We start from the raw sequence: 24,033 nt of genomic DNA on the forward strand, positions 1-24,033 counted from the left end.
TAATAAGTATCCTGCTTCATAACTCATTATTACTCTCATGATGATTTAGCAACTTGTATCACAGATGCTTTAGATGAAGTAGCAACAGCAGTGGAGATAGCAGCATAAACATCATGCTCCACTGCCTGTCCTGTGCTGAAGAAATTACAGTGTGGGAGGAAGGAACATAACGTTGTGAGTGCTGAGACTGACAGCCATGGAAGTGATGAAGTCTTATGAAATCAACAGCATATGGGGTACATAATCACCAATTGTGATGACAGGGTTTAACTAAAAGGTGGACCCGCTATCATTACGAGTAAATAGAGCTGTTAAGACAGTTTCCAAAAGATCAAGAGCAGCATACATAGTTTTAAATAGATAAGTTGGTTGAATCCAGCAGATCTTCTAACACAATCTCATCGTGTTTCCTACCAGTTTAAAGTTTGTGAAATATTTTTTTAGTTTGTATTTTTATTCTCATCTGGCTTCAAAAGATTTTGTAGTCCTTTCTTGTCAGGGATGGCGCACTGTCTTGGTCCCAAATGCTCTACTGAGAGCTTGTCTGTAGCATGATGTGCGGAATACATGTGCTGCTGCCAGCTGCAGAGCAAATTGCCCAGGGAGACCTGTTGGGTAGGATTTGTTTATTTGTTTGTTTGTTTTTATGGGCAGAATGCAGGATTAATAAAAATTACTTTGTTTATAACTGACCAGGTTCGTTGCGAGGCATAACAAAAAGCATGCTGCATTTATTTTCTTGTAAGCTGTACACTGTGCTTTTACATAGTCTGGGCAAAGAGAGGAAAGATTGCTTCTGCCTGGTGCCCTCACTGGGTGTACTGAGGGTAGAAACGGTCTGTAAATCTTCTAGGTGTGCAATTCCCAGGAAAAAAACTAGTTAGCCCACAGCACAAGCAAGTCAAGGAAAACCTGGTTTGGATTTTTTTTTTTCTCTTCTTTACCAACAGGTTTTGAGAAGTACTTATAAGGAAGTTATTTAGGTAGATCAATGCCTAACCTGTTGCTGATTTGTGGGTCTCATAGATGTGGCTGGAAGATAATTCTCATTTTACTGAATTTGTACTATCTCAAGTAACCACACATTATCCTGTATGTAAACTGATCAAACTGCAAAACCTTGTTGTTCTGCTCGTTAAAAAGCCTCTGAACTCATAATTGGTTAAATGCAACTTATTTTTGTTCCAACATTGTAATTACAAATTACAATCGTAATTGCAAACATGCAATCTGTTTGCATTGCTTTTTCTTCTTCTGGGCTTTCAAATAAAAAAAAAAATATTAAAAAAAATAAAAAAGGTGAAAAAAGCTAGAAGCGCATCCTTTAATTTGAAATTGTATTTTGTAAGCATGGGAAGCCATAATTAAACACTACATTCTGGGTCAGGTCTTACCTGTACCTTGTTGAACAGTACAGTATTTCCTTCTGGGTATGCCTCACTAGTCACGTTCTGGAATTGCATACAACTTTTTCTTTAGTAACTGTATTATTTTGTTTTGAGGAACTTTGATCAATTAGAGCAACCAATTCTTTACTCTCCTTTTCTTACCACTCAGGTGCTTGAAGAAGGAAATCTTGTTAATAATGACCAAGATGCATTTTGTACCATTACATTTCATCCTGTTTCTATCATTTAGGTCTTCAGAATCACCTCATTTCATCAGTGTGATCTTCCTTCTTAACTGATAACTTTCACCTTTGAGTCACCATATTGTAACAGCATGCTTCTGCTGTCAGTAGTCAGTACTATGAATATTAAATGAGACTCAAGTATGATTCTGAACAAAAAAGCCACTTGTGACTTTTCTCTAGCTCAATGATTCGACTTTCAGTGCATTTTTGCCTCCAATTTGCTGAAGTGTGTAGCCACCTTTGTATTCCCGTATCAGTCATCTTCTTGCCTGGCTTTTTGCAGATCATTACTGCACAGTTTCACAATACTCCTCAAATGAGTGAGAAATTGATATCTTAGGAAAATATTTACTGCTCAAAATTCATCTTTTTGCGCCACTGCCGATTCTATTCCTATCAAAGTATTTATAGGAAATTCATCACCAAAGTCCAAGAAACTGGTGGCAAGCAGAAAAATATACATATTTACATTTAAACCCCCTCATTTAAACAATGAAAGTTCTTCCTTCATGTATATAGTTTTGCAAAGCACTTAGGAATTCTTCATACTTAAATGCCCAGAAAAGTAGGGGATTATTTATATTAATTCTTGTGTAAAACCATAAGAAAATGCAATTAAATCATGGAATATCTCAAGTAGCTTTGTTTAATGCTTGTTCATTCCAAGACACGTGTGAGGTAGTATTCATTTTATGATCAGAGTTAAAATAAGTTCTTTCAAAGAAAACTTTAATAATAACATGAAAGCAAAGTGAAGTTTAAGTTTTTTGTTCTATCTAGTATTTTTAATCTCCATGACAAAACTTGTTAGTACCATTTTACAGCACAGAGAAAACTCTGCCACTGCTTTCTCTACAGTCCCAACTGAGAAACAGCTTTTTTTCCCCTTTACTTGGTGACATTTTCCTTTTGGTTATTAAAAATAGAAAAGGACAGCTGCATACTTAGATGTGCATTAGCTTCATAAATTGTTAATCCTGAAAAGACATGCTGTTCACAGAGGGGGTTAGTTTAATGTTGTGGGCTGCCATTCAGTGACTATCACTGTTTCTTACATTTGAAGTCAGGCACATCAGACAATATTTGCTTCTCTATAAATTTAGCCTATTCTCAAGGTATCCCTTGATACAAGCAAGAGTTTCATTTGTTTCTGAAAAAAATGCTCAAGTAAAAACAGTAGGCTTAATTGACATGATTGTCTAGCTGGTGTCCCTGAGCAGAAAGGAGTGAGAAGCAGTTTTGCAGAATGTCTTGAAGGTCAGCACTGATGCTTTTGCTTAAAGAGCATTGGCTCCCAGCTCTTCCCTGGGGGCTCTCTGGGCACTCTGTCCCAATGCCCAGGCTGGGTCAGCATTAGGGCATCCAGCCACAAGTCACACACAGGCAGGATGTCTGGCCTCACCAGCCACATGGGCACCACTGCAGTATACCTCTTTGCAAGAGGCAGGTGCCCATTTTCCTACATGGATGCTTCGAAGAAGTGTTGGACAGGCATCACCAAGTGATGTTAGGAACCTGCAGTGGCAGGCAGGGCAGAAAAGGAGCATGGCACATTTTTGTGGGTACTTATGTCCCAGTTAAAAAAGGATTTGTGGTGACTTTCATCCAATATTACTTTTGGTAGCTTTGATCAGCTGCTGTATACACCATCTCCAGACCTCTTTTACTCATTCGCTTCCCAACCATAAGCTTTTGCTCAGACTTTATCATTAAACTGAAATGCTCAATGTGCTTAGCAAAGTCTTTATCAAAGAAATATGAGGGGGATAAACCTTGAAATTTTTCATTGCTTACATGACAGGAGAGTGGCAAATATCTCTAAGCTATGTTCCAGTTAGGGGAAAGCTGAAAGCCACATCAAAAAGAGAAGATTTAGGCATATGTGGCCAAACTTCTACAGCTGAGTACAGCATGTTATCCTAAGAAACTCAACTCGTCTATCACTTCATTCTGGAAATGCTTGCAATCTCTAGCAGAGTTTCCCAGTTTCTAGGCTTTTATCTGTCCATATAAGTGTGCCTGGACCACCTACTGAGGTTGTTCCACAAGGCAGAAAATAATTCATCATCTAAAAGTGATGAATCCTTTTCCAGAAGCTATGTTTTAAAAAGCAGGAACTATAAGAAATGAACTGCAAAGGCAACACAATAGTTCCAATACAGAATATAATCCTAACACCTGATCACCATGAAAGCATTTCTGAGTTTTTGGAAACCAAGATGTTTTAGCAGGTGATAAGAGGAAGAGGAGCTGAGAACCTCCAGGTCCAGCTGTAACATTGCTGAATATATGAGCGTCTCTCTTGCACATGTTCAGGTTAATATATAAGAATAAAAAAGACAAGCTCACAGAACCTAACTAGTGTTCTGTTGTGAGCATGATGAAAGACCAGAGCACCTTCATCAGCACTGCTAGTGTGAAGCTGGATTCACAGCAGTGTAATTGTGTTCAGAATCCAAGCCATGCTATAAGAAATGTAACTATATGAATGTGCCAGAATTGAAATTCTCATTATTGAGTGCAACAATAGCAGTAGGAAGCAAGGGAGGTGATGATTGTGAGATAATTGCTTGCCTCCAGCTGCTGAGGAAATAAGTGACATTTTTTTGTTATAGGGATATATTATGTAACATCTTGCTATTAGTAGAAGTGTTTCTATATCTGTATTTTTAGTACTGCGTGTGCATTAACCATAGATGCTGCATAATCCAGAGATACATTTCTTCTAATTACCTTACAATACACCTTAAAATTGTTGCAATTTTTTGTTCCTTTCTCTCTTTTATTCTTTCATATAAAGACATTAAAATAGCTTCTGACAAATATCATAAAAGGGATCAGTGGAACTATTGGTTCAGTTGTGTCACAGACATAGGGTGCTGTAAGATGTGGCAGTTATAGCACTAGTTGTGTTCACAAAAAGCTGCTGAAATATTTTTTCAGTAAAAAATACGGGTTTCATCAAAAGCTGAAATATTTTAAGCACATGGATTTAAATTATTCTTCCAAAAAAAAAAAAAGTAGCTTTAAGAAGAAAAACACATTTTCAAAAATGTTGAAAGTTATTAAAGAGCTTTGATCCTTGTTTTTCTTTTAACTTACATGGATTTTCCCGATTTCTTTACATTATTTTACAGAAATACAGCACGCATCTCACATGCTGAAATGAAAAAAATTATATCTTAAAAAAAAAGATAGAAGTCAAAATACACCCTGAGCAAGAGAAGAAACAATTGTGTTCTAGACCCTGATTTATTTTAAAAATCCAGTATCTCAACTATGATTAGATATGACAAAAAAAGTGGTTTATTTTTTCTTATTATGAACATCTGCTGAAGAGTGTAAATTATAAACAGTAACATTGATGTAATGTTGAAAAGTACAATCAGAGAAGCTAATAAGTTTTCTGTGAAGTTTGGTATTTGATTTGGTTTTGGTTTTTATACAAGGAACAGTTGGTGGTATTTGTGTCAGAAAGTATTTCATGACTGGTTTAAAGAATCCAGTTTGAACTCTTTCTCTAGATAAACAGAACATATAGCTAAGATTGCACCTCTTACTTTACGTTAGCATATTTAGGAAGAACACACCCAGCTAGAGTAATGGAATAGCACCGTATTGCAGTCACTGTTCCCAGTTTGTGGAGCCCTTAAGCTTGGTTGTGGGGAAATAAAAGGATACATCAGAAAGGCGACTTGTCTCTACACATTTCCCTTTTTTTGTTTTGTTTTGGTTTAAATGCAGACAGTCTGTTTCAAAGGAAATCTCAAAGTTTTTGTTCTGCCACTAAAAGTCCCTGCCAGCGTGCGTGTCTGTCAGTGTCCTTGCTTGGGATACAGGCAGCTCTAAAGCTCTGCCATTTGGGCATAATAAGGGTAATGCAAAAGCAGGATCTGAAGTGTGCAAGTTACAGTATCTTGTGAGAAAAATATAGGACTTTATGTCAGCACATTTTTCTTCCTCTTTTCCACATCCATTGACATTAAGTCTAATTAAAAAAAAAAAAAAATAGGAAGGGATGATTTTACAAACTTCTGACTGTAGAGTGAAAAATCAGACAAAGTCAACCAGAAGCAGCAGAAGAACCAATATTGTAGTCACTGGATTTTCATTCATCTTTTCCACTGAGGACTTCCTTTGCTTTCCTAAATTTGTCATTCTACAGTAATACTGTGACATAGCACACATTAGTAGACCAGAAACAGTAGTAAGAATATACAAGAGGGACCTTTTCTGCAGTCACATAAGATAAAGCTGTTACCTAGTTTATGATGTTGATTTTAATTTCCCTTGGCCCGCCTGTGCTTTAACCTTTAACCCTGAAATAAATTTGGTATTTAATTTGTAAGAAATCAGTGGGATTTAATCTAGCATATAATTAGTATCCAGTTGTCATACAACGTTTTCAGCAGCAGGTCTTGAAGCATTTAACAAAAAGGACAACATTTTACAGATGGAGAAACTGAGGCACCGAGACTGAAAACCCTGACTTAAATATTGACTTTGAAAAGCAAAAGAAAATTTCGTTTTCAGACATAAAAACAATTTGTTCTGGGTAACTGCCCTGTTGTATTTGAAAACTCAGTGTACAGCTGAATAGGAAAGATAAACTATCATTGATAAAGTTTGGTTAAATGAATTTATTTTACAGAAGAATCAAAATAGTAGGAAAAACAAGTATGTAGGAAGCAAAATATTTCACTAAAAAAAGCCTAAGACTGATGAATATAATAACAGAGAGGTATTTTGATACTGGGTTCCTTTCTGGGAAATACTAAAAGTGAGAAGGGCACAGACATCCCCTTCCCTGATTAATAAGTGGATAGTTTGAAGATCTGAGTCACTGAACTGACTGGTAGGGGCCATTGTTGGCCCCTAACAGTCCTAATGTATATACACTGGTCTTTTTTGTCACCTTTGGATGGTGACAGAAAAGAAACACCACCTCAGCTGTAGTGAGACGTAGATTTCAGTTTGAGTTGCTAAAACTGAAACTTCCAAATACAGAACTGCAACTGTTATTGCAGACTCATGTTGGCATCTGTAAGGCAACAGATGAGTCCTAAATTCTGAATTAATTCTGACTAAATATTCCCAAACCTTATGAGTGTTAGAAGAAAGATGTGTTTTCGTATCAAATTTTTTTTTTCAATTTTCACTTTTTGTGTGGTTTAGGTTTTTTGTAAACTAAGAAATTACATCTATTTGAATGCAATTAAAATGCCAATTAATAAAAAATAAGATTGTATTCATTATAAATTGACTAATTATAAAATGCATCCTGCTTTTCTAACTGACCTTTTTTTTGTGATAATATTCCAAAGTAAAGATTCCATATGCTTGGTCAATCCTCCACTGAGCCAGTCAAAGATGGAAAAAGAAAGTAGTTTAGCTTAAGTTAAACTCTAGTAAAAAAATTATTAACTTTGCCTTTGGTCAAACTGAGGAGGAACTATTGGAGATAATCAGAAAGAGGTTATTATTTTCTGTGTAATGTTTTTGGTATAAGGTAGGTTGCTGTGATAAAATCAAAATTGCTCAGTTTTGTTTGGCAAATGAAATTTTGCGTGAAAATTTTTAATAGTACTGTCTTTTCACCCTCCCAAGTTGGCTTCTAGATGTGTTTTTCTTTCCTACTCTCATTCCTTTTTTTTGCTATGCCAAGTTACAAAAGCCACTCAACCCCTAATTGAAACTTGCTTCAGATAATTTACTGGAATGTAAGATTGTGGAAAATTGAGAATTTCTTCTCTGAAATTCTCACACTTTTTTCTTGTAGGGCGTTTTTTGTTGTTTTCTTTTTACATTAGGGCTAAGTTAGACATAGACTAATAGTACATTTATTTCAGTATTGCTCAGGCATGTTTTGTGAATCTCTCAAGATTATTATATTTAGTTAAAAAAAATTTAAAAGAATAATATAAGAAGTTAAATTTTCCCTAAAGAACACTGTTACTCACTCTCTTTGGATAGCCTTCTATACTCATTTGGTATTCAATTTGCCAAATATTGGAAAATCAGTCCACATTTTATTCTTTTTAATTTTATTATTTAGAAACTTCAAAAATATAGGTAATATCTAAGCAAAGAATGAGTTAAAAAAAACACATTTCAGTCTGCAATGGCCATAATTTATTCATTTCAAACTCTAGTAAGTGACTAAATATCACAGCTACGTGTATGATGTTTCCTGATAAATATCTGACACATTTGAAATGAGAGGAACATGAAGTCCTCCTGTTCTTTCCAATGCTGGTTACACCTGGACTAGTAAATCAGATTCTTTGTTGTTTGTTCAGGGATGGAATGTATATGTAACTATTGGATGCAACCAGTGGTCACCTTGGAGAAAATATTTGAAGTATTTAAGGAATAAATAAATATTGCAGGCAAGAAATCACATATCATGTTAAATTAGTAAACGAATTTGAATCAGAAGGGTATATAGTTTCTGTAGGACCAATTTTATAAGCCTGACGTTGCTCAGAACAGATCTGGTGCTGTTTAACCTTTGAGTTTCCCTGCAAGAAGATGGAAGTTGTTCATTGGGAAGAGCCATGCTGAAGCAAGAGAATGTGGTAGAAAGTATTGAGGAAAACATGGAAAAGTCAGCCAGTAATTAGTTGCTCTAGAGACCTATGTAGCTGCTTAACCAAGGACAGAGGAAAGTTATCTGGCAGCTGACACTTTTATTTATATACACATTAAATTCAAATATACTGAAGAAGCAGGGTCTTATATTTGGATGGAAATTGCTTATGAGTGCTTTTGTTAATATTAAAAGCAGCCTAGATTTTAAGCCTTAAGTAGGCTTACTTAGAAATCTGAATTAAATTATATTTGTAAAAAACAATCTTTGTTTTCCATCTCTTCCACCCAGACTTCAGTATCTAGCAGTGGAAAACATTACTTTATCTGTTTCCAGAGCATCTGCTTTGTGTTACTAAAAAAATAATCTTTGTAGTTCATTGTTTTGACCCTTGTTTCTCAGTTCTTACATTGAAGGTCACATTTTATGTCAGATGTGCATTGCTTGTCCTCACACTTTAGACCTTTAGCTGCCTGTCCTCACGTTGTCCCTGTCATTTGCTATTGCAATAGAAACTTGTCTCAACCCAGACCATGGTGACCTTCTCTATTGCTTGTATTCATGTCTCCTTGGAGGCTGCTTCTTATTTGATGGAGAGGGTACCACTAATATCTGCAAAGTTATTGTGTTATCACCCTTCCAAATCCTCCTTAAAACTCTCTGGTTTTACGCTGCTCATATAAATTTTTATGAAAGATGAGACAACTCTTGGTCTGAGACAACCAGTCTATCGCGATAACCAATTTTGCAGGATTTTGTACTTTCACATCTCTCTGTCTCTCCCCATCTGTTGTTTCTTGTTGTGTTTTAACCTGATTTTAACACGTTCAGGGTAAAGGTCATCTATTAATTAATGATGATACAGCCCAGCTGCATTATGCACAATGTAGTCTACTACTAGAACATAGTCTGCAAGTAGTATCTAAGTATTAGTCTTCAAGTATTATTTAAGGAGTGTCTGAAGAAATTTTGCAATTGCTGTTAGAATACCTGTATGCATTCAGCTTTTAAGTGTGACCAGTGTGACTGTCCCTGAAATGCTTTCGCTTTTGTCCTGTCAAAAATGTAATTTGTTCTGCAAGTACTCAGGATTCTGTTAAGAACTTAATTGTCTTTACTGTACTGTAGTTTTAATCTCTGTGGTTTCACTGCTTCCCAATGAAAATTCATCTCATGAGTTCAACCTTCAGGTATTTTATCTGTTTGTGGGCTTATGTCATATAGTAATAATACTTCGTATGCATATATAACACTTTAATGTGCAAATTATTTACAAACTTGCTTTTTGCAGAGAACAATATGTAGTGTGCAGAGTGAATTCATTATCCTTTATATACTCAGTAATTTTGGTTTTTACTTAAATGTATAGCATATAAATATGATTTTGTTTTCAGCATGTGTTTTCAGATTTTCTGTAGCTATTTACTTTGAGTTAATGCTTCAAATTGTTCCATAAGGGTGATCTAAGAATTTGGATCTAAAGATAGTGGGTAATTGGCATGTTTTACATAATTTAGTAATGCAATGGCCCATAAATTTCATATTGTTTTTTCATACATGTATTTTTCATGTACCCGACCTTAATGATAAAATAGGTGGATGGCACTGCTACACCACTGAAATATATAAGTCTGAAATGTACTTCATGCTGCATACACAGAAATGAGAAAGACTTTGCTGATGACCATAAGTTTAGGCTTGCTTAAAGTTTTCGGCAAACATTTCTGGTCTTTTCACAGAATTCTTGCAGATTGAGACATTTCTGTTATCCCAGGGACCAACAAGGAAAGGCATGAACTCCACAAATATGATCTTGAGTGTATCCTGAATTGTTCCCTCTTAATGTTTGAGTCCCTAGGATAATTCACTGTGGACCCTTACCCAGTTCATATAATTCACTTCTAGTTCTCAGTAAACAAAAGTAAAATGCAGACTTGCTTAAAGTGTGCATTTCCCATTGTTTTGCACTTGCTTATTGCCTCAAGTGCAATTTTTACATATGCTTATTGCCTGAGTATCATGTAAGCCTGCCAAGATGGCTGATGTCCGACATATTTATTTAACATGAGGCTTTTTCTAAGGCCAAAGCCAGTGCATGGTATTTTCACAACTTTCTACCAGCATGTTTTATACACATTCTGTAAAGTCACATTAACGTTAATTTATTTTGCATGCCATTATGAAAGTAACCTGTAAAATTGAGAGAACTGGAAGAAATGAAGATTTCATATTTTATCTAAAGTGACCAACAATCCAATTGACAAGGTCATATGAGATGATACTAGACAAATAGAAATAGAAATTATTGAGGAAAAATTGTAGTTTAGTATCTGAAATTGAATGGGGAAGCAAGCCACAAAGGTGAAATTTGATCCTGTCCCTTTTTTATTGTGTGGGATTTTTTTCCTGTTGCTCATGGCGTTAGAACAAAGTAACTGAAGCCACTGACAATCATCAAAGAGGAGAGTTCTTACCAATGAGTTATGATTAATCTTTGTTCTGTCAAAGGAAATATTCCTGAAATTGCTGTGTTAATCACTCTTCCTCTGCTTTAATTCATGTTGGAGCTTTAAGAGAGAAGCAGTGATTTTGGAAGTGACTGAATTCCTGAAATTCCATTGAAATATGTTTCTGACTGGTAGACCGTATTTGAGATGGCGTTTTTTTTCATTCCACGTATCTTTTCATTGAAAGTAAACTGTATTTGATGAGGACATTATTAAGTCAGTATATTTAATGGATGGGTGTGTCAGAAGGTGGCAAGTAATTGCTTCACATATGTTTCAGATTGCTGTAAACCATCACTGAGGAGTGTAGTCCTTTCCCTTGAATATGCTCTCCCATCCCTCTGTTGCCTGTTGTTCTGGCATAAACATTTATATGGCCACATAGGGAGCCACATCTGACAGCTGAGAATTTAAAATTAATTTAGGAAAAAAGAAATGTGAGTGGTTCAAAGAAGAATGTTGCTTATCTGAGTGAAAGGAGTTTCAGCTTTACATTGCCTGAAAGTCTGATTAGAGCTTTGCCAAACACAAACCTGGTGACTAAAAGACTATTTCACACTTGAGCAGATGCCCAACCAATATTAATATTTACAAAGCAGAAGGCAGCAGCCAGTAATGTGGTTGACAACAGACTGAAATTCCTGATTGACTTACAAATAGATATGTTCTTAGAAGAAAAGGAAAGATGAGAAATGGGAATGATAATAACCAGCAACCTCAGAGGGACCCCCAGGGAATGGGGGGCTGTATCAGGGATAAACAGGGATATAGAAGTCCATATCCTTCCCCAGGCCAACAGCTGTTTTCTCTGAATATTATCTGAGGATACCAAAATAGGATAGGAAATAGAACTGAGCTTTAAAGCCACAGGTTAAGGGAGATGCATTTAGGATGTGTTTTTGTAATGTGAAGATGGAGTGATTGTCTTTCTTTTCTGTCTCTTGTGCCCATGTGTTGGGTCTGGCTACGCCGGAGTTCATTTCCCCACAGCAGCCCTCACAGTGCTGTGCTTTGCATTGGTAGCTAGAAGGGTGTTGATAACATACCGGAGCACAGCATCAGCACTGTGACATTCCTCCTCTAGACAAGGGCAAGATCCTGGTAGGGGACACAACCAGGCCAGCTGACCCAAACTGACCAAAGGGATATTCCATACCATGTGAAGTCAGATCAGATATAAAAGCTAAGGAAAGGGGGGGGCATTCCTTTACAATGGTTGCCTGCTGAGAAACCTCTGCACGTGCTGAAGCCCTGCTTCCCGGGATGTGACAGGCCATCAGTCACTAATGGGAAGTAGAGAATAAACCTTGTTATTTTCCGCTTCACTTCTGCACATGTGTAAGCTTTCACTTTTGCTTTAGTGAACTGCCTTATCTCAACCTACGGGTCATTTACATCTTATTCTGCTTGCCCTGTCTGGCTGGGAAGGGAAGTGCTAGAGCAGCTTGGTGGGCACCTGGCATCTAGCCAAGGTCAACCTTTAATAGAGCTTTTACAAGTATGCTGTTGGCTGCTTTTTTTCTTTCTTTCTTTCTTTTTGTATCTTAATCCTGCATTTGAGGTGATTACAAGAAAATGGTTAAGAAAGAATAGCTTCAAGACATTTAATATCCTTGACACTGAGATTCTCCAGTAGTGCCCAGTACCCTGGGTGTTGAAAGAAGTTAGGGGAAAGAAGCACTGAAATCTTAAGGGAGTTTACAAGAGCAGCATGATCAAATGTCCTACCTCTGATCATTCCTGTAACTTCTTTTTGTGGTATATTGAGATATCACTTTAGATAAGCCTTACTAATTTTCAAAGGCCAAATTTATAATTTGGTGGAGTTAAATATCAATTAACAATTTCTTTTAGGGAAATACTGCATCTAATAGGTATCTAATAAGTATTTTTCATGGACAGAACCAAATATTTTAGCTCTTAACTGATAACTGCTCAAAAATAACCAGTCAAAAAAGGCAATATTAGAGCTGAGCATGAACCTACTTCATGGTTTGTAAGTAAATGGCAGGAACATCTACCAGATGTTGCCGAAATGTTACCAAAATATAAGCAATTGGGGCTATTTAGTGTAGCAAGTGAAGTTATGGAAGAAGCATGCTTTTTATAAAAGCTCTATTCATTTGTCAAGTATACCAGTGCATTAATTTCTGAGATTTCCTTCAAGCATTGAAATTATTTTAAGTACCTATATTTTCAGATTTTTGGCAAGGGAAAAATATTTCTGCAGGTAGGGGGAGAACAAATCAACCATTCTACATGTAAAATACACTTGTGCCAAATTACTTTCATTCTAAAATAACCAAATCGCTCCAGTCTGAAGATCAAGTTCAGTTGTACTGCTACTTGTATATTTGTATTTTAATGCTATTGCTCTGCTGTTAGTGGAGAGTGATGTAGCATATGATCACCACTGAAGAATGTGATGACATCTGGATCTTGCTTCAGGAAGAAAATTCTATACTGCTTCAGTGAGTCCTGTTTCACCAAATAACTTAATATACAAAATGTGACGCATCTGGTTGACTCTGATAGTTCGTTGCCTGCTAGGAACTTGTCAGATAACTTTACAAAATTCCTTCTAGAATTTTGCAGAAGATTATGCAACTGTTTGCCAAACAGTGCTCTCTTCAAGAGTAATCAGACGGGTTGACATCTTTGGCTGTGAAGTATTAACCTAGTGATATAATCCCCAAATGGATAAAATCTGTCATGCATAATACACAGGGGGTAGATACTGGGAAGTGGTTTCCTGACTTTGAATCTTCCGGTATTGATTCAGTTTATATCTTATCTATTCCAAACTTTTCTTTTTTTTCTCGTATGTCCAAGAGGGCATTAATGTCATAGCCATTTCCAGCTTCATAAAATAGAAATATAATCTTCAATGTTTGACTCTGTTTGTAGTTGGATATAAAAACTATTGACCTTTCCTGTCATCTTTATCTTACTTACCTAGAAAAAACACTTCTCAGAATTACTTCAAATTTTTCAGATTAATATAATTAATAAAAAGCTGTGGACTCTTCATTGGTTTTTACTGGAATGCAACAAATTGCCTGGCAGAATTTCACTCTGTCACTCCTATTTAAGTACTCTTTGGCCTAGCACGAAACCCAGCTGGTAAAGTAATAAATGAAAGGAACGTGGGTTGGTTATTTGTTCAAAACAAGATTCAGGTGAAATATCTAATGAATTCAAGCTGGGCACAGATGGTTTATTGTGTATTTTCTGTCATTCCAAATAACAAAAATAGTTCCCTTTCTATATACTAATTAGTCTTTTGATGTTGTGAATAACTTTAATATTTAAAGTACAACTTGGCTGGAAAGCAGCAAAGAAATTTTCCTCCTTGATTTATGTCATTCATTCTACTTGTCCTTTCTAGGAGTTAGTTTAGCATCAGGTGGTAGTAAATGTGACAGAAAAATATTTTTATGTTGTTGTGGTTTTTTTTTTTTTACTTTTGAGACAAAGCACTTATCACTTACAGGCATGTGGTCCTAATCTGAAAGATGAATTGGTTCATTCACTTCAAGTACCACATAACCATTCACACACCATCGAGCTTCACACTATTAAAGGGTAATTTCCCCTGTGGGAGCTAAGCCCAGTACAGCTGCTGTTGCTACACAGTGTCTTTTTATCTTTCCATGGCAGGTAAGGAAGTTTAAATAAAAGGCTTCATCAGGAGTGCAATCAGAGACATATTCTTCCTATTGAAATGTCCATGAAATAGCAAATAAACTCTCCTGGAAGTCTTAATATTATGAAACATTACCAAGATAACTTCAGTGTACAGTTCAGACTTTGAAATTTTGTGATGGAATCAAAGCATGTGGGATGGGTTTGGCAGTAGAAGAGAGGAAATATTATGGGAAAATTTGCATGTCCTATGAAATTCTAAATGTAGTAAAACATTTCCAAATAATCAAAGAATGTACTTTGCCTTCGTCTCTATCTCCATGATTTAAAAAAAAAAATCTCATAATTTCTTTAGTTTATCTCCATGACTCATTGAACACCTTATTATTATATGTTCTATATTCTAACAAACTTGATTTTTAAGTATATGGTGAAGTTTTCTTTAGAACATGGAATTAATATGTTCTCATTCAAATATTTGGGGGCTAAAGTATTATTTGCAGTAATTTTGCTTGGCTTCATCTAAAAATGAATTGTCTAGGGATGCCAATAAAAATATGCTTTTTGAGTAAAGTACTGTAAAGTTATAGAAGTCATTCTATCTTCCTTTTTTTTCCCTTTAAGAAGAGACTGTATTTTTTCACCCTTTCTGTTTTCAGCATTAAATTGCTTTACTTCTAAGATCATTTTTTGCATTCACACTAGAATGAACAGGCTTTATTTTTTAATTAATTTTGTGGAACTTAAGGTCACAGAGTGTGACTTTTGACTTAAACGTGGTCAACATTTAAGTCTTAAATTTTTTTTTTTAAATGAATGCAGTTTTGGACCCAGACTCGCAGCTCAGAATCAGCTTAATAGTGAAGCCAAACCAATTTACGTGTCCTGTTTTACCAGAGCATAGGGCATAGTTTACAAAACTGTTTTGATGAAATGTGAGTAACCTAACTGTTATTCTTCATGTCAGGGAAGCCCTTCTGAGATTCACAAGTCTCTTTGCGGCAGTCTCATTTGCAAGCCAACTTGCTTGGCTTTCTTAAATCATGTAAAATTCAGGTTCTGTTCAAAGCACTGAAGTTGATACGTCAACAGTGCTAGCCTTTTACCCAAGAGTTCAGGACTTAGCACAGTAATAAATCAAAGCCTCACAGATACTAATTCTCTCTTGTGCCTCAGGGAAGTTAACTTGCTTCTTCCAAATGAATATTTTACCCTGAAGTAATCGAAAGTGAAAGGGACATTCTTCTCTTTTTTTTTTTTTAAGCTATTCTGCTTTGCAGTGACTAAACCCAAGCCTCAGTTGGAGCAAAGAACATGAAAGTGTGAGCATTTGGCTATCCATAGCAATTCATCACTCATCTCAAAGGAGGAAGAAAATAGGAAAGGCTGAATTTCAATCCTCCTTTCTGAAAAATACTTCACTATTATACACTAAGCATTCTTCGGATCAGGCCTTTTAATTCAAAAAGTGGTTTGAAATTTTGTGCCAGATGAGACCCAAATTGGAAACTGAATATATTTTTACTTGAAGCGATTTGAAGCCGCACAGCATAAGGACTCCCACACAAAATTTTAGACCACATAAAATGTCTATGCTGAACTCTTCAGTTTTCCCCATAAGTGCAGAGCTTGTCAAGAGCACTTAGATATTTCTCACACTATATACTTAGTTATTAGTATTGTTTGTTTGGAATGTTCATAATGGATAAAATTCATCCATGGGCATAGGAATGAGAACTGCATGCTACTTAATTCATGTATAGGCCTCCATATTAGCCTCAAAATAGACATTTAGTGGGACATGGCCTTCCGTCTCCCCTCCTACTTCCACCCCCTCAGAACTAAGTTAGATGTAAATTGCAATACCTAAAATTAATAGCGAAGTTTCTGTGACAAGCTGTATGGAAGTTAAACTCACATAAACTCTCACTGCTACATCCAAGCAATGGATTTAGCCTGATTTTGTGGTGCATTAAATAGGACAGAGTACAGTGGCCAGGAAGTGCCAGCCCTAAAGCTACAGTTTTAACCTACAACTCTAGTGGTAAGAGGCAAGCTGAATCCTTTGCTGGTCTCAGGTATTGAATTCATATGTTGAGCTGAGCTCTAAGAACAGGATTTTCTTCTAAAATACCATTTTTATGCCACTGAAAGTGTCAGGGGTTTAGAGCTATCCTTTTATAGCTTTTAAAAATAATCTTTTTTATAAATAAATTTAAAGTGAAATTAGACATAAAAGGTAATCATTTACTACTGAAGTGTGATATTAAGTACTCAGACTTCTGGTAATGAAAGTGCTCCCACAGTAGCCATAACTTGTCATCAGATTTCACAGGTGACTTCTCTCTAAGCATTCAGTTTTGTGTAATACTTCCAGTCATGGTGGAAGGTAATAAAAACCCTAGATATATTAGATGGATAAGTCCATCATAATGTAATATTTGATTAGGGTTTTTTTCTATGATTGTATCTTAATTATAGTTAATTTTACTTAGATTCTTAAGATTAAATCATACAACACAAAAGATTTCATTTTATATTCACTCTGTATATAATATCATGCAGGTAGAGGAGAAGCTCATTCAGGTGTTTAACTTATTTGTGTCCCAGACTAAAGGTCCTCTGTAGCCTATAAAAATAAGGACTTTTCACTATGCAAAACAATGTGGGGAAAATTACATTTCATGCAAAATCATGTGAAAATCACATAATGTAAATGTTTTCAAGCGTGCAAAAATTAGGACTCAAACCGCAAGTAATATTGTTAGATTAGAGATCATTTCTTCTGCAGGTACAAATAAAAATAACCCTTGTTCTCATTGCTATTATGTTTCTGAGCCATCCAGTAAAATCAGTCAGTTTAAAACCCTGCCCTCCTGTTTTCGTTTTTGAAGAAATCAGTTAGAAACATAAGATTTTTTTAGTGTTTCAGTATTTTACATCATAATTTTATTAACAATTTTGCTGCAATTTTTGAAGGTGTTCTTGAAAGACAAAATATCTTTTTGAAGATGTTTGTTCAAGTTCTCATAAAGTATTTGCTAAAAATTTTTTGCTCATGCAATAATTAGTTTTGTGTATAGCTGTATCAGTTCAAAAGAACTGATATAATTAATTGGATTATTTCATTAATTCAATAGGCTGTATCTAGTAAGGCTGGGCTTTGAGTTTTTTCAGTACATTTTAAGAAACAGGAAATTATGAAGATAAAATACCAGCAAGAATGTTGTTTTCACTAAACTTACATCATAAAAAGACTCAAGATTTTGGGTTTGTTGGTTTGATCTTTTTAATTTGTTTAGGTTTTTTTTAAATCAACAAACTGGCTTTATTTTATAGTGCTGGCAAGGAGATTGATAAAACTCAGTTCACTTTTTTCATGCGTGTATTCTGAAACAACAGTGAAGGATAGCATCTCTAACAGATTCTATTCTTCTTGATTGAGGTAGTGCATATTAAACACATATAAAGTGTTGGTTATGGGGTTTTTTTCCAGATGACTGTTTTTATATTAGCTTCAACTCTTATCTACATGTCTTGCATCCAGCTATAACTGTGGCACTCCAGAGCTAAGATTTTCTATTCTTCATGTCAACACAGTAGTTACTAAAATAGCTAATCACAGCAATCTATGCATATGTTCACAACTTCTTTTATATTCTGCAGTAAAAATAAACTGAATTATAAACAAAGAAATTATTTTTGAGACACTGTAGGGCTGAGTAGCTGAGTGAGGAAGTTAGTTCATGCAGCTGACACTGTGCATAGAAGAAACTGGGCATTAGAACTTGAGAGAGGAGAGAATCAGTTTGGGTTTAAGGGGATCTTTAAAGGCCATCTAGTCCAACTCCACTCTGCAATGAGCAAGGACATCTTCAGCTAGGTCAGGTTGCTTAGAGCCCCATCCCGCCTGACCTTGAATGTTTCCAGGGATGGAGTTTCCACCACCTCTCTGGGCAAACTGTTCCAGTGCTTCACCACCCTCATTGCAAAATCTTTCTTCCCCATATCTAGTCTAAATTTACCCTCTTTGAATATAAAATCGTTATTCCTTGCTCTATCACAGCAGGTCCTACTAAAAAGCCTCTCCCCATCTTCCTTTTAGGCCCCTTTTAGGTACTGAAGGGCTGCAATAAGGTGTCCCTGGAACCTTCTGTTCTCTAAGCTGTACAACAAATCCATATGCTGAAGTCAATAACGCAGATTTTATATAACAATGAATGTGAGGAAGAGAGAAAAAAATAGAAAATGGAGGAGTGGAGGAGGGGGTGAGAGATATCAAGCAGAAGATAGTCACTATCCATGGATCCAGCTACGTCGTATTGGTCCTTCTTCACCCTAGTTTTCTTGGTGGAGGGGTCCTGAGGTCATTCAAAACTTTCCACTATTTATACATTTTACTAAATAAAGGAATTAATGCTCATTGGCTACACAGTTCTCTTATTCTGTTGGTTAATTGATTCCCTCACTTCTAATGCTAATTAGTCCACATGCTCAGTCTTTCTCTTCTTTTGAGTTGGTGGGTTTCTGGGGTCTGTGGGCCTTGAGTTGGTGGTCACGATCTCCCCTTGCAGGAATTACCTTTTACCCAGTCAGAGCAGATTTCAGTAGAGCGACTTTCCTTATAGTAGAGGCGGTTAGTAAGCCCAGGTAAAGGGCCAGTTCACTTTCTAACTTTCTAAGACAGATGTAGCCATTTAAGAACATTAAAGCAAAAAGAACTGAGAAGATTAATGTCTACTGGAACTGCCTGGAGGAGAAGTGCTACCTGGGTTTTGAAGAACTGCGCAGTAGAGAGAGCAATTGGACATATCTTTGTAGAGGAGAATGAACTGGAGAGAAATAAGATACAGTGACTCAATTCCAGCATCTAAGATGAGGAACCAGCAGCATGTGGGAGATCCCAGAAGGGGCAGGAGTGGAAGAGACAGGTTGTAAATCAGTGATTTTTTTAGTGTTATATGTGGACTTGGCAGTGTCAGATTATTAGTTAGACTTGATCTAAAAAGTCTTCTCCAACCTATGCGCACAGTGGAGCAAATGTACTTTCTCTGTGCTTTTAAGAACTATTCTGCACTCCTGGAAAATGAGTTGTTTCAGGTAGACTGAACTGTTTGAATATCTCTAGTGTTATTCTGAAATGGCTGAGGAGGTACAGAGGAGAGTGTGGCAGCATAGAGGGCAATTAAAAGCTGTTTTCTGAATTAGAAATGTAGCTAAATTTATCTGATAATCCCTGATGTTGAAAATTAAACAAATCGTTTGACGATTCCTTCTTATGTATTTAAAAATTCTTTTGGGTTTCAGCAGGCAGAAAATATTGTGAGAAAAACCTCCCCTCTAGCAGAACTGTTACTTCTGTTAATAACACGCTACTGAGAAAGCAGGGCAGAGGCATATAAAGAATTCTTTGTGAGGGAGGATTTGTTAATTTTTAAAAGGAGATGTGTGGGAGAAACTTGTGTTTGGATTAAAGTAATTCTGAATTTAGGAAATTCAGTGAAGCATACAGAGCTCAGTGATGTAAGGTACTGAACCTCAGGGCTGTGATCCAAAAAAGCATTTAAATGCCTGCCTATTGTCACACTGCTGAATAATCTTATAGTAGAAAATGGATTTTTTTTATATTCTTGAAGGTGTATTTCAATGCTTTTTTGAAATTCATCCATAGTACATTGCAGGTTTTAGCCCATGAGAAGCAAGGAATACCAATAAAGAACTAGGTGTAATGAGACCAACAAGAAATAACATCTTGATGTATGAAGTTATAGGAAAAAAAATAAACAGGAAAGAGAGTTGAAGACTACAGAATATTATTAACAGAAAACTTTAGTTCCTTAGTCACAGAGTGTGTTGTTATATTTGAAAAAGCCAAGATTGTAAACTAGATTAGATATTGATGTTAATCTTGTTACGGAAAATCAGAGTGACAATACTGAAATCACTGTCTGATTAACTACTCACTTCTATAATTGCATGCTGCAAAGCCAGAGTAGTTCCACAATGCCAGCTGACTGTCAATTTAGCATATTCATAAAATAGTTTGAGGTATGAAATGCCAGATACAACAATAGAAGGAAGTCATGTACATCTATTTAAGAAGGTGAACATATTGCTGGAAGGGAAAGAGGAGGGAAATTGCTGCAGCCGTGTTAAATATTTGGGTTGAATATAATGAAGTAGAAAACCACTTGTGTTTTTCACTCTGCATAATGTACACAAGTCCTGATGGATTGTTACCTCTCATTGGCTCTTGGTTATTCGTGGGTTTCTCTAGATGGACTACAGAAACATGACATGGCATCCTGGGAAGCTGACTAAAACAAAAGAAAAGCAGGTGGTTCAGTGCTGCTGTTGTTAGATTATTCTTTATTTTCCTTTGTGTTTTGCTTTGTCTTGTTTTCCCCTGTGGCTCATAAAATATTTCGATCTTCTTAGATTCCTTTGAATCATAGAAGTACACTGTCAAAAAGACACTGGAGTGTTCACACTGCTTCTTCATTCTTTATAATTGTAATTGTGTTTCTAATTTGTAATTCTGAACAAAATACTAAGTGAATCAAAAATCTCCTCCCAGTTCCATCCCAGTGACTTAAGGTAGAGCTGTCATACCCTGAGTTTTGGTCTAGCTAACTGATGCTGGTAGTGTCTGGGTAATCTCGTTTTCTTAAGATATTTAGATACCTAACCTATTTGGACACTTTCAGGATTTGTAGCAAGCACACAACTGCCATGAAGCCCCACTCTACATGTTCATTTAGATGTTTAAACATCTTTGAAATGTTTCCCTTTGGTCTGATCCAATACCTCTTGAAATCTGTAGATATTTCTGTCAGCTCAAGGTAGTGTCCTAATTTAGATTGTGACGTTTATGTGATGTCAGCATAGCATAATTTCACTTCACAGCTGGAGTGTTAAAATAAGGCTTCAAAAATGAAATTGCTTGCACAGATTTAGTGGCTACCACCCAATTTTCACATTCATATTTTGCTGAAGATTTCAAAGCAAAAATTGTATATGGAGAGAATAACAGCCTAGATTTGATTTTCAGGCGTGTGAAGTGCCTAGCAGTGCCTGCCAAGAGGCTGATGGGCCTTTTCCTCAGCCATGGCAGAGTGCCTCTGTACCCATAACTTCATAACCTCCTTTTCCCTGCCAGCTTGTGCAGTAAGAGGTGTATGGCTGAATTCTGAGCTTGCACCAAGGCACATCTGGGATAACAACTGACAGGAAGAAGCGTGGTGAAATCACTATAGGATAAAAAAAAAAAAAAAAAGCCTAAAGACTGTCAAGAGTGAATGATCATTCTGTTATTCAGGGTTTAATACTCCTTTTTCCATCCAGGGCTTCTGCAGAGTTGACATCTGGAGAGAATAGTATCAGTATACTGTTCAAGGAAGGTAAATTTTTAGCTTCCAAAAAAAAATAAATCTAAGCCCTTGGAATATTTTTATGCAAGTGAAGACCTTGCAAATTTTGTAGCGGTATCTCCCTAATATCTAATTTATCATAATAAAATTCTTGCAGTATAATAGCAAACTAGCTCATTTAAACTTGCCAGCAAGGATTTCCGCTGCAACTAATCCATGAGCATTATGCACGCTTCATTACCTGGATTCTTAGGCAGGGAGTGAAGTTGTTCTTGCTGTAAACATTTTTAGGAGTGAGAATTTTGAGGACCAGACCTTCGACTTGTGTATTAGTTGGGTATAGTTCTTTCGCCTACAAGGAAATGCCACCAATTTATGCCAGCCAAGACTCTGAATCACACTTTTCTGAATGGTATATTATCTGTTTTCTCTGTAAACCAGTGCTTGCTTAATACTTTTTCTCTCCTGCCTTGTATTAGGGCCCCCACAGCGAACCATTTCCCCAAAACAAGACCATGAAGAAAGAAAGCATGACAAAGTCTTGGACAAGGGCAGTGAAAGTGGGACTTCCTGTAATGAGTTGTCCACTTCGAGCTGTGACAGCCACTCGGAAGCCAGCACCCCGCAAGAAAATGCCACCAGCACTCAACCATCCACAGCCCACCAGCCAAATACTCTGACTTTGGATCGTCCATCTAAGAAGGCCCCAGTACAGTGGATGCCACCGCCAGACAAACGCAGGAACAGTGAACTCTTTCAAACTCTCATTAGCAAGTCCAGAGAGACAAATCTTTCCAAAAAGAAGGTGTGTGAGAAGCTGAGTGTTGAGGAAGAAATGAGAAAATGTATTCAAGATTTTAAAAAAATCCACATTCCAGATTACTTTCCAGAACGCAAACGTCCCTGGCAATCCGAACTCTTACAGAAATATGGGTTATAGTAATCAACTCTTTCATGATGCATCTCTGGGGCATTTGATGTTTATTACGTTGCCGCTAACTTACTGATGTCCTCCTTCTGGCCAACTCTGCCACCAGAGCTATTCCTGCTGCTTATTTCTTTCTGTGAACAGTGGATGTTTGATAGTACATGTTTTTCTTTAAAACTATATATAAAAAGATAGAAACTTAAAAAATGCAAGAGGCATCTCACCTAAACCACTTCATAATAGCAAAGAAAAAAGTGCATGGTCAAGGAAGATGGTTTTCTAACTGTAGTCAGTTGGGCTTCATTATTGTTTTGGAACTTACCACATAAAAGTCTCAATCATCAGTTAACACCTCATTTTATGTCACCTATAAAGATGACTCAGACTTGCTAAGGATGAAGAGAAACAGGGTTTAAAATTCAATTGAACAGATTTTGGAACTGATTCCCAACATTCTCTCAATGTTAATGCAATAAAGCAAATACCTATTTTGCATGAGCACAATGTTACAAATAAATCACACAAGAACAAGAGGTTGTCTGTTGCTTGGAGAACTATTTGTTTGATACCAAGCCTATAAACGTAAAACGTTTAAGGGATTGAATTTACTTTGTTCTGGACCTGTGATTTTTTTGTGTGTACAGTGTTCTGTATGTAAGGATGGTGTAAATATGCCTTATATTGTTTTATTATTGCACCAATAACGTTCATCTATTAGTGCTTGTCAGGATTATTTCTGTGAAATGCAAATTTATGGCAGATTGTGAAAACTGGTTTGATGGTCTGAAAGTTTTTGTTATGTTAGTCGCTAAAAATGGAGAAAAATAAAAGAGACTTTAATGTATTTATTAAAAGAACCATCTGGTAGATTTTTTTGGCTATTGTTATCTCTTCTCTCTTTTAAAAGTAGAATCAAGTAAATTGTTACTTTCTCTTTAGTGTGCCATAAATACTCTGCTAAAAAAAAAAAAGCAAAACAAAACAAAAAATCATTTCAGGTGAGGGGAAAAATATTTAGGATAGTGTCGTTTAATTGGAACCACCGTAGAGATTCTCCAAGAGGAAGAGAGTTAAACTGAGAAGCAGCAGGGACTGAACTGAAAAACTGAGGAGTTTTACTGACAGAGAGGAAAGCAGTTCCAATTTGACAAGTTCACAAGAAGTCAGCTTAGAAATAGAAGATTTAAAATATCACAGCAGAGTTTGGTACATTGACAAATGAAAAGTTTCTGTGAATAGTCAACTCTGTGACAAACCTGTTATCTCAGCCATGATACAGGAAAATAAATACCTTTCTCATTACAAGAACACCAAGAGGACAACTGTGGTTTGGACATCCTTGGCTGACATGGGTAAGGACC

At 36.2% G+C, this 24,033-nt stretch overlaps 1 protein-coding gene across 1 annotated transcript in view; it reads left to right on the top strand.

Moving 5' to 3' along the window:
- The window catches only part of KCTD8 (potassium channel tetramerization domain containing 8), a 95,256-nt gene extending 71,715 nt beyond the window's left edge, over positions 1–23,541 (top strand). The window contains exon 2 of the mRNA XM_027892576.1: positions 22,224–23,541. Within this exon, the coding sequence (XP_027748377.1) occupies positions 22,224–22,684 (461 nt within the window). The 3' untranslated portion in view covers positions 22,685–23,541. The remainder of the gene's footprint in view (positions 1–22,223) is intronic.
- Positions 23,542–24,033: the final 492 nt, after the last annotated feature.

Source organism: Empidonax traillii, unplaced genomic scaffold, assembly GCF_003031625.1.
Source record: "Empidonax traillii isolate 1590-97213 ecotype Southwest subspecies unplaced genomic scaffold, ASM303162v1 scaffold359:size565994, whole genome shotgun sequence".
NCBI classification, from domain to species: Eukaryota; Metazoa; Chordata; class Aves; order Passeriformes; family Tyrannidae; genus Empidonax; species Empidonax traillii.